Genomic DNA, 12,128 nt, shown 5'->3' with positions numbered 1-12,128 from the left:
TTTGTAAAAGAAACCCCTGCCGGGGGGGCCCCCCCCCCCCCCCCAAGAGTTAACTGCTTGTTGTGATCGAGGAGCGAAAATAAAGAAGATACAATCACCTGATTCTCAGTCCTTTGGCGGTGACTGTTCACCTTTCTCTCCCTCTGCTCCAGCTGTGGCAAGTTCCTTGGCATCCTCATATACTGGGCCTGAATTAGATGTGATGACCATCACAGGTCCTTAGACTGCCGGAGCTCAGGGGAGAAGAGGCTGTGGGAACTGGTCTAGCAGCCAGGCAGAACCAAGGTTTGTCTGAGTATTTCTTCTTTAATTTTCACCTCCTAGACAAAAGTTCTCCTTGAAGTAATAGGACATAAGGGACATTGCCTTGTTTCTGTGTTTAGACTGTCCAACTGCTTGGTGTAAACGAGCCCTAAGATAAGTAGAAATTCTATTTAAACGTGAACATACTCTATTCATTTAAAGGAGAACTATGGGGCAACCTTTTTCCCCCATAGTTCTCTTCAGGGTCATGGCAGGACATATACTGTGTCCCAAAGCTCAGCATATAGCTGTATTGTGCGCTGTATGCTGAGCACATACAGCCGGGACAATACTGTCCAGATCCACACCGCTGGCTGAATGACAGCTGGCTCTGCCTCTCCAGAGTCAGAGCCAACTGTGCCCGCCCCCTCCCCCGCCCATTCAGCACTGGAGAAAAGGAGAGGGGGGCAATCCCTCCGGGGAGCTGTGACTGACAGTCACCGCTCTCTGCAGGGAGACGATCGGGAAGTGAGCGATTGGCAGTATGTGTTCTCTGACTTCCCGATCAATAGAGCCGACCTAAGACAGCTTCTTTGTCACAGGTCGGCCTGAATTATGGGGATGAGTGTTTTTCACCCCCCCTATAATTCTATTTTAACAATTGAAAGTGTAGTTCCACTTTTGCAGTCAACTTTGAGAAACCCCTCTAATATATTTCTGTGACTTAAAGTCAGCAGATAGTGAGTGTATGCCGCTTACAGAGCAGACCTAAGCCAGAGCCGAGAAGGATCTAGACAATTGTTGGGATCCAGCTCAGCTGTCTAAATGACAGCTGGCTCTGCCTCTCTAGAGACAGTCGTGCCCACCCCCTCCTGTCAGAGAAGGGAGGGGGAAATCCCTGCATGGGGGCAATGGCTGACAGTCACTGCTCTCTGCTGGGAGAGGAGACAGAGAGCTGAGTGATCAGTGGTCACATGATCGCTCAGGACTTGGTCAGAGAGCCGGTGGGTGACAGCTGTAGTGTCCCATGCCGGCTCTAAGCAACAGGGAGAGTATATTTTACTCTCGCAATACTTCTCCTTTAACCACTTGATGACCGCAGTGTTAAACCCCCTTCTGCAGAGAGCCGTGACAGGATCGAGAGGTGAGCGAACACCGGTATCTGTTCGCTCACCTCCCGATCAACTGAGCCGACCTGTGACAGTCTCATTGTCACAGGTCGGCTAGAATTATGAGGTGAGTGGAAATCACTCATCTCATAGTTCTCCTTTAAGGAAAAAGTACTGAAAATTTTGAAAAAAAATACCTGTTTCCCCTATATTAAATTATAAAACATGTATTATTACCCAATTTTTTGGTAAAATATAAAAAAGGGGGTAAATATAAAAAAAAGTCACAACCACTCCAGCGTACAGAATAGTCAGTATTTATTGACTTCCATAGTGTCACATCATCAAAGGCCATTCAATGTTTATTGAACGTTGGGTAAATAGACACCAAACATGTCATGCCTTAATATTGTGTGCACCCGCGTAGCAGCCAGAGAAATGACAGGTGAATGCGGAAGTGATGTAATACACATCACTTCCGCATTCAGACTTCGGAGGGAGATCAGCAAGGAGGAAGATGCTACACTTCCTCCTGACACCCGCCCAAGCCGGTCACGGGCCGCAGAGGGGACAGAGGAGCCTGGGATGGAAGGTGAGGGTGCAGGAGGGGGAGCACACAGGGCAGCACGTAAAAGACGGATATATAGCCACCGATCGCTTGTATGTGTAACAGTCGCTAGCGGCTGTTTACATTTGACAGGTTTTTTTCTGCCCATGCACGAACGCTAGGGGGCGCACGTGAGCAAAAAAAGCCGTATATTTACGCCGCCCCGCCGATGGGAGCTTGCCGTCCGTCCGTTTTTTTACAACGGGTGGACGGCAAGCAGTTAAAGTAGGACTCTGGGCACAAAAACATACACTGAAATATATTTCTTAGTGGCTAAAAAGGATGTCAATCCTCAGAATGCACCAAATGCTTTTGCAAACACAGATATTACCTTGTATAAGTAACAGTGACATTATCACTATGCTGTACATAGCCTGAGCAGAAAGCAGAGCCGTGGGAGGAACCCAGCAGGCTCCAGCCACTACAGGCTATGTGCAGAAAATTACAAGGGGGTGGATACAAGACCGGTCACCCTGCACAGGGATATACTGCAGCAGTGACTGGTCTATTACTGGGAGCGCCTGCACAGAGGCAAAGTTTTACCTTGGATAATTACACAGATCCAGAAGAAATACACAAAGCACATCAAGCTTCAAAAAAAAGAATACACATCTCCTGTATATAGACAATATTTTCTCATGCTGAAGTTAGACACCTGAGACAACCTGACAAATTGGAGGATAATTTGTAAATAATAATGGAGTACATTGTAAAGTTTGTAAACAATGGTAAAACCCACATGACATTGTGGGGAGCACAGCGGCCCTGTTCATGGGATAGACTGTTTGCTCTTGTACACAAATGTCATGTGGGTCTGCATAGGACACTACATCTTATACACAACAGCCATAACTGAGCTCTACCTCTGGTCACTACGCATAGCCAGATCACAAATCTGTCCCTGGGGAGTCACTACACACAGCCAGATCACAAATCTGTCCCTGGGGGGAGTCACTACACACAGCCAGATCACAAATCTGTCCCTGGGGGGGTCACTACACACAGCCAGATCACAAATCTGTCCCTGGGGGGGTCACTACACACAGCCAGATCACAAATCTGCACACAGTCAGATCACAAATCTGTCCCTGGGGATCACTACATACAGCCAGATCACAAATCTGTCCCTGGGGGGGTCACTACACACAGCCAGATCACAAATCTGTCCCTGGGGGGGGCACTACACACAGCCAGATCACAGTTCTGTCCCTGGGGGCGTCACTACACACAGCCAGATCACAGTTCTGTCCCTGGGGGGATCACTACACACAGCCAGATCACAGATCTGTCCCTGGGGATCACTACACACAGTCAGATCACAGATCTGTCCCTGGGGATCACTACACACAGTCAGATCACAGATCTGTCCCTGGGGATCACTACACACAGTCAGATCACAGATCTGTCCCTGGGGATCACTACACACAGTCAGATCACAGATCTGTCCCTGGGGATCACTACACACAGTCAGATCACAGATCTGTCCCTGGGGATCACTACACACAGTCAGATCACAGATCTGTCCCTGGGGATCACTACACACAGTCAGATCACAGATCTGTCCCTGGGGATCACTACACACAGTCAGATCACAGATCTGTCCCTGGGGATCACTACACACAGTCAGATCACAGATCTGTCCCTGGGGATCACTACACACAGTCAGATCACAGATCTGTCCCTGGGGATCACTACACACAGTCAGATCACAGATCTGTCCCTGGGGATCACTACACACAGTCAGATCACAGATCTGTCCCTGGGGATCACTACACACAGTCAGATCACAGATCTGTCCCTGGGGATCACTACACACAGTCAGATCACAGATCTGTCCCTGGGGATCACTACATACAGCCAGATCACAAATCTGTCCCTGGGGGGGGCACTACACACAACCAGATCACAGTTCTGTCCCCGGGGATCACTACACACAGCCAGATCACAAATCTGTCCCTGGGGAGTCACTACACACAGCCAGATCACAGATCTGTCCCTGGGGATCACTACACACAGCCAGATCACAGTTCTGTCCCTGGGGGGAGTCACTACACACAGCCAGATCACAAATCTGTCCCTGGGGGGGGGGGTCACTACACATAGCGAGATCACAAATCTGTCCCTGGGGATCACTACACACAGCCAGATCACAAATCTGTCCCTAGGGATCACTACACACAGCCAGATCACAGATCTGTCCCTGGGGAGTCACTACATACAGCCAGATCACAGATCTGTCCCTGGGGAGTCACTACACACAGCCAGATCACAGATCTGTCCCTGGGGATCACTACATACAGCCAGATCACAAATCTGTCCCTGGGGGGGGGGGTCACTACACACAGCGAGATCACAAATCTGTCCCTGGGGGGGGGGGTCACTACACACAGCGAGATCACAAATCTGTCCCTGGGGGGGGGGGTCACTACACACAGCGAGATCACAAATCTGTCCCTGGGGGGGGGGGTCACTACACACAGCGAGATCACAAATCTGTCCCTGGGGGGGGGGGTCACTACACACAGCGAGATCACAAATCTGTCCCTGGGGGGGGGGGTCACTACACACAGCGAGATCACAAATCTGTCCCTGGGGGGGGGGGTCACTACACACAGCGAGATCACAAATCTGTCCCTGGGGGGGGGGGTCACTACACACAGCGAGATCACAAATCTGTCCCTGGGGGGGGGGGTCACTACACACAGCGAGATCACAAATCTGTCCCTGGGGGGGGGGGTCACTACACACAGCGAGATCACAAATCTGTCCCTGGGGGGGGGGGTCACTACACACAGCGAGATCACAAATCTGTCCCTGGGGAGTCACTACACACAGCCAGATCGCAGATCTGTCCCTGGGGATCACTAACATACAGCCAGATCCCAGATCTGTCCCTGGGAAGTCACTACACGCAGCCTGATCACATCTCTCCCCTGGGTGGATGGTGCTGAATGACATGAGGATGGCGCCCCACAAATCCAAATGTAGAAGTAGTCTCGCACACCTAGGTCCAATGCATCAATCTGTCCTTTTATTGACGTCAGATACACATGACATCACAAGTACAAAGCAATGTTTCGGAACCTAGCATGGTCCCGTCATCAGGCAAGAAGCACAATGTGCCGATCTCTGATCTGAGTGTCACAGACTAGCACACATAGGTGACAGCAAACTTCTACTAAACTATCACATTCTGAGCTCATAGTAGTCCATAATCCGCAGTGACAGCTTCGTTTCTACGGGACTTGTGTGACACCCCCGATCACATCCATGCTCGCTCGGCCACCATAAACAAGTGTAAACTACTGAAATAAAGTTGGCAATCAATAAACCCCGCCCCCGCCTGTGTGCATAGGCTCCGATCTTACCTGCACCCCATGCAGGCCGATCTGCACCGGGGAGTGACTCATATTGCCGGCCCCGGGATCTTGCAGCTCAGCCCCGGCCCCGAGATCCACAACAAGCCGAGGACACCTTCAGCACAGCCGGGCTCCCCTGGATCGGCCGGACCGGGCCCAGTAGGAGGAGAGATTGCAGGGGACACTGGCAGAGTTTGGCAGCAGGAAGAGATTTGCTGTATTATTCCGTGTGTGATGATGATTTCCGGCTGCAGATCAGAAGTGTCAGTGCGAGTCTTCCGCGGAATATGTCAGCTCTGTGTCTCTGCGATGTTTACAGACAACTAGACCAGGAAACAAGAAATATAAAAAACAATCAGCACCCACCCCCTCCTCCTCCTCCAGAGCCTCGTCCCCTCTCCCAACTCCTCCTAGTCACTGTATGGGCTAAAGCTGGGTAATCATGTCACTGCTGTCACAGCAGATCAGCTGCTGCATGCTAGGGGACACTGTCCTATAGCAACAGGTCTGGGAAAACACAGCAAACTGCCCCCTCCCCTACACATCCAGGGGCAAGATGATACACAAACTGCCCCCTACCGATTCAGGGACAAGATGACTGACAAACTGCCCCCCTACCTATTCAGGGACAAGATGACTGACAAACTGCCCCCCTACCTATTCAGGGACAAGATGACTGACAAACTGCCCCCCTACTTATTCAGGGACAAGATGACTGACAGACTGCCCCCCTACATATCCAGGGGCAAGATAATTCACAAACTGCCCCTTACATATCCAGGGGCAAGATGATTCACAAACTGCCCCCTACATATCCAGGGGCAAGATGATTCACAAACTGCCCCCGTACATTTCCAGGGGCAAGATGATTCACAAACTGCCCCCGTACATTTCCAGGGGCAAGATGATTCACAAACTGCCCCCGTACATTTCCAGGGGCAAGATGATTCACAAACTGCCCCCCTACATATCCAGTGGCAAGATGACTGACAAACTGCCCCCTACATATCCAGGGAGAAGATGATTGACAAAATGCCCCGCCAACTTATCGAGGGACAAGATGATTGACAAACTGCCCCTCTACATATCCAGGGGCAAGATGGTTTACAAACTGCCCCCCTACATATCCAGGGACATGATGGTTCACAAACTGCCCCCCCTACATACCCAGGGAAAGGTGATTCACAAACTGCCCCCCTGAATCTACATATCCAGGGTCAGGATGAGGAGAATTTAAACTTGAGCAGACAGATTCTGGAGCAGTTGCCCATAGTACCCCATTAGCTTCTGTCTATAGTTTGTTCAGTTAAACTTTGAATATAAATATAGAAGCTGATTGGTTGCCATGGGAAATTTCTGCAGATTTTGTCTGCTCCAGTATTGGAGGCTGTAATTTATCCGGTATTTATCCGGTTCCAGTATTTCAGGCTGTAATTTATCCGGCTACAACAGCACATAAACTGTGTTTTATCAGCTTCTTTGGGATCTATAGGTGACAATAGGGGTCTAATAGATCCATGATGTCTCCACAAAGAGGACCTGCCACTGTATCTGTGAGAGCAATAAAGCTCAGTGTAAAAAAAAAAAAGTTGAAAAAATGAATATCACATATAAAATACATTTTAAAAACTATTTTTTAAAACAAAGTTCCCTGCCATCACATACATGCACATACAAATGCAAACACGTGTTGGGTCTGTGTCCTGCTGTAGCCAGCACGAAAGTGTAGAAGAGACTCCGGCCGGTGACTCTGAAATCCCCTGCTGCTCCCCCCTCATACCCCTGCTGCTGCTGCTCCTCCGTCCGCTAAGACAGTTCACAGTGTTACAAGTGTCCCTTCTTTGATTGAGAGCGAAAACTTCTGGGTACCTCTGGTGAATGTATTATTAAACAAATACGGAGCACAGACATCTGACACTTTGAGATATATAACCAAAAGGAAACAGTTTAATCAAGTGGAAAAGGAGCGGACACTTGTAACAATAGCCAGCCTGCTATTGGATATTTTAAATTGCAATAGCCAATAGCAGGCTGGCTATTGCTCCCAGCCACTGCCTGCTGGAGTTACATTCAGATGCCTCAGCAGCTGAATCCAGTAAAGTGGAAAGGTCACCTTAAAGAGAACCTGTCACCTCCAATGTGCCCCCCCCCACCCCATGTGATAGCAATGTGTAAAAAAAAATTAAAACGTAAAAAATATAATAAAAAATCCCCCCCCCTCAAAGAAATTAAAAAAAGTCCCCCAACAATGCAAACGCGTGTATACTAACAGAAACACAAGTCGGTTGCACCTACATAGAAAAACGACGATTGCACTACACATGTCAGGTATCGCTGCGTATTTTATTTTAAATAATTTTTTTTAATCCAATTATCCGGATAATTGGACTTAAAAACTAATCGATTATGCTGCAGCTGCTGCCCTACAGCACACCAAAGTAAAATCTTCAACTAGTGGTCATTTAATTGATGTACACACATCTCATCACAAAGCAATGTTTCGGGGCCACTCAGCGTCCCTTCATCAGGCATGAGCTTTGTGATGAGATGTGTGTACATCAATAAAATGGCCACTCGTTGAAGATTTTACTTCGTGTGCTGGTGATATATTTTACTACATCGATTTCCTACCTAGGCACACCCAACACATGTTTGGGTTCGTATGTTCATATATACGGGGACATGGGACTTTGAACAAATTTTTTTATCTATCATATTTAAATTTAAATAAAAATATGTTAAACCTTTTTTTCTTCCTTAACTATTGTTATCACATAGATGGCCCCCTATGTGATAGCACTTTAGTGGTGACAGGTTCTCTATAAGGAGATATTAGGGGTCTATTTGTCTCCTAATGACACAGTACAATGAAGAGGGCCTTATTTTTCAATACAAGTTTTTTAGAAATCGACTGGTTTTACACCTATGCATTGCATTATTTTGAGGTAACACGCACATTTTACAGCACATTGCCATGACATGGGTAAAACACAGAACAAGGAGCTGAAAAGGAGTGCAGGAAAGGAGATTATAATGGGGTCAGGGGATGCACTCTGTGATCCGTCAGTGCTGAAAAGGGCATGCTTGTAAGTAGGGATGCATCGATACCAATACTAGTATCAGTGCCGTTACCGAGTATTTGGGCTCCCAAATAAAATGCTCCCGATGTCTATCCTGATACCGGAACTTCCAGTATCAGGAAGCTGGGCAGCGAGTCATTACACGCTGTCTGGCTTCCTGATTGGCCAGGAAGCTGGCTCCATGCTCTCTTGTCACCAGAGAGCATGGAAGTGGCTTCCTGGCCAATCAGGAAGCCGAGGGGCGGATAATGACTCGTCCCCTGGCTTTCTGATTGGCCGGTAAGCCGGCTCCATGCTCTCTCATCACTTGGTGACGAGGGAGCATAAAGCTGGCTTCCCGGCCAACAAAACACAGGGAGCGCCTCCATCGCGAAATTTTTTTTTTTAATAAAGTAAATTTAAACAGATGCAAACATACTCACAAAAGTCGAGTTTAAAAAGCATGAAACGATAAAGGCATGAGAGACTTAACCCGCCGGCTAGTCTTCCTCCTTGATGGTTAACGTTTCCGAGGTCACGCCTCCTTCGTCAGAACCAATCTTCCCGGCCAATTAGGAAGCCGGGCGGTGTGTAATGACCCACTGCCCAGATTCCTGATTGGTTTAGCCAGCTCCTCGGCTAATGAGGAAGCCAGGTGGCAAGTCATTATACGCCGCTTGGAAAATGTGCCATTTTAATAATGTATTCATTACAAAATAAAATATCAATAGATGTAATGGTGTACTGTGGAAACAGTAAATACATCCTTGCTCTCAGAAGCTGGCATTGCCCTTTCAGCAGAAATTACTGTAGGCATTTTCTATAACTGGCCACCACTCTATCACATTGACACAGTGACATTTTTTGTACCATTCCTACATGCAAACTTTCTTTGGTTGCAAGATGTTTGTGGGTTTCCTTGCAGTGGTGTCACAAGGGGGGTGCAGGGGATGTGGCCTGCACCCGTGTGACACCATTGGAGGGGTGACACCAAAATGACTGGCAGTCATTTTGGTGTCACCCCCTCTGAAAAGTCGGGCACTTGGTCACGGACTGAGAGCCCGACAGTTGCAGGAGAGAGGAGGGGACCTGGCGGTATACCTTATCCCGCCTGGTGAACGTCCCCTCCTCTCAATGCCAGCGTACATCATAAAGATGGCCGCCGGCAGGCATCACAAAGATGATATCACATGTGCGATGACGTCATGCCGGGTGTCACCTGGTATCCGCTCCAGGTGACACCCGGCCTCGGGACGCCCCTGTTTCCTTGCATGACCTGCCTGTTTCAGATCACTAGAAACCTTTTTCATGGCGTTGACTTAGCCAGTTCATAAACCTTAATTTTTTTCTTTTTTGAGCCATTGCTTGGTGGATTTGCAAGTGCGTGGCATCTCTTTGGGTCACATGGAGGGGGAGGGGGTTTCTTGTGCTCTGCTGCACAAGAAACCATGGTCAGTGCTTCCCAGGTGGCTAAGAGGTGGGCAGGGAGACATGTAAGGGCCACCCGCCCAAATATTAGCAACCTGGCACTCTCTGGCTGGCATCCCGCCCAGCTCCTGTCAACCGGTGATGTCACTGGTCAGCAGGAGCTGGGCAAGACACCGGCCAGAGCATCGATCCCCTGCCGCCTCAAGCGATAAAAAAGGCTAGAGCAGGGGTCAGCAACCTTAAACACTCAAAGAGCCATTTGGACCCATTTCCCACAGAAAAGAAAACTCCGGGAGCCACAAAACCCTTTTACATCTAAAATGAAGATAACACGGCATTTATCGTTTTTTTTTTTTACCTTTATGCTATGTATAGCATGTATATAGGTATATGTGAGCTTAATTAAGTACTGGACTCTGGGCTTAGTAACGCACTGGACTCTGGGCTTAGTAACACACTCCCCCCTCCCACCTGCGCTCCTCATTCAGACTCACCTGACAAAAGCCTCACAGCCAGCATCCCAGCCAGACGGTGTGCACTGCAGGGGGCGGGGCAAGTGACACACACTTCTCCTCTCCCCCCCGCCTGTTACTAGGGACTCGGCTGGGAGAGGAGGTGAGTCCCTTACCGAGAAGCCCATCGGCAGTGCGGGGCCCCGGAACCCTGTGCAGCCCCAGGGGTAGTTCCGCCCCTGGATAGGGAGCCGCAGCAGAGGGATGAAAGAGCCACATGCGGCTCTGGAGCCGCAGGTTGCTGACCCCTGGGATAGAGAGACCACTGATAAGGAGTACTTACTATTTACATAACTGTGTGTACATCATTGGAAAAATGTGTGTGTATAATGTATATAACAACTTGTTATCTATTTTGGGGAGGTCCACAATCTTGATTATGCTACAGGAAGACAACAAGAGACTGAACCACAATCAATGACTACATCACTTCCTATAGTAATAAATTGAAAACAAGTGTGTTCCGTTGTTTCAGTTACTACCTAAATCTGATAGCCATACTATTAAAGGGACGCTATCATAAATGTAAAAGAACAAGGTAAATAATTCACTTTCCTGCAGCTTATGGCGTATAATGGGGGGGCGAAAAAAATGTCTGCCCCGGGCGCCCAGAACTCTGGTTACGCCACTGGCTGATCACTGCTTCTTTTAGTAGTAATCTTCCTCCAAAGTCCACATGGTAACAGACACTTTTAGGAGTTTTGTTCTCCTGGTTTTCATGCAGCTTTCACTTGCACATGACCAGCAGAACATAGGAACAAATCTCATATATGCGATATATACTACTATAAACAGCAGTTAGATTACATAGAATTCAAGAAAAAACGTATTAACATTCAATATGCAGAACTCATAGGATTTCTCTAGGGATTGATAAAACATTGGCATTTTGTAATTGTGAGTTTTCCTAATTGTTTGCTTCATGCTAGTTTTAGTGACCTGTCTGCACTGTACTTCCTTTGCCTGATTAGTACTGAAGCTGACCATCAATCATTGGCTAATAGCTTCCTGTCTGTGATCTTACAGTTCATAGCTTGACATGCATAATCTTCCATACTTAATAGGAGCAGTGCAAATTGTAGAGAAGGAAAATAATTATAGCAGATAAGATCATTATCCTCAGTATCATACTTAAAGAAGAACTACAGGTTGTAGAAAATTATCTCTTGCATCGTGGCTGTTCCCACACTGCAAGTGTTAACTGCTCCTTTTTTCCTGGGGGCTCACATAAAGAAGAAATACTCACCGTATCCTCAATCCCGCCTGGCTGCTAGACCAGTCCCCAAAGCCTCTTCTCTGCCAGGCTCTGGCCGTCTAAGGACCCATGATGTCATAATATCTAATACAATCCATTCAACTGTATTAAACATGGGGATGCTAAGGGACATTTCACAGCCAGAGAGCGGAGGGGGAGAGAGGTGAGTGGTCGCTGCCGCATGACCGAGGATAGGGTGAGTGTATCTTCTTTATCTGAGCCCCTTGAGAAAAAAGAGCAGTTAAATCTTGCAGTGTGGTGGTAGCCCCACTCCAAGGGTTAATTTTTCCAAGACCTGGGTGTTCTTCTTTAAAGTATAACTCCAGGCAAACAGCTAAATACAAATTTCAAATGCATATATGAAATTTAATATTACTAGTTGCAACAGGATTTGTAATTCTGGTTAGTCATCAACACCAGATCAACAAGTGGTCAACAGAAAACGGCAAGGAACGGATTACAAGACCTGGCACTGCAATCTTTAGTTACAGCTATGCACTATGAGAGTGATTACTGGCTATGCTATAAATTGCTTTGTATGTTTTCTACATTTGTT

At 47.8% G+C, this 12,128-nt stretch overlaps 1 protein-coding gene across 1 annotated transcript in view; it reads right to left on the bottom strand.

Moving 5' to 3' along the window:
• The window catches only part of STK24 (serine/threonine kinase 24), a 54,704-nt gene extending 49,295 nt beyond the window's left edge, over positions 1 to 5,409 (bottom strand). Inside the window, exon 1 of the mRNA XM_018564648.1 lies at positions 5,328 to 5,409. Coding sequence (XP_018420150.1) covers positions 5,328 to 5,369 — 42 coding nt within the window. The 5' untranslated portion in view covers positions 5,370 to 5,409. The remainder of the gene's footprint in view (positions 1 to 5,327) is intronic.
• Positions 5,410 to 12,128: the final 6,719 nt, after the last annotated feature.

Source organism: Nanorana parkeri, unplaced genomic scaffold, assembly GCF_000935625.1.
Source record: "Nanorana parkeri isolate BGI_ZX_2015 unplaced genomic scaffold, ASM93562v1 scaffold768, whole genome shotgun sequence".
Lineage (NCBI taxonomy): Eukaryota > Metazoa > Chordata > Amphibia > Anura > Dicroglossidae > Nanorana > Nanorana parkeri.
This window is presented reverse-complemented; position numbering and strand designations above follow the sequence as displayed.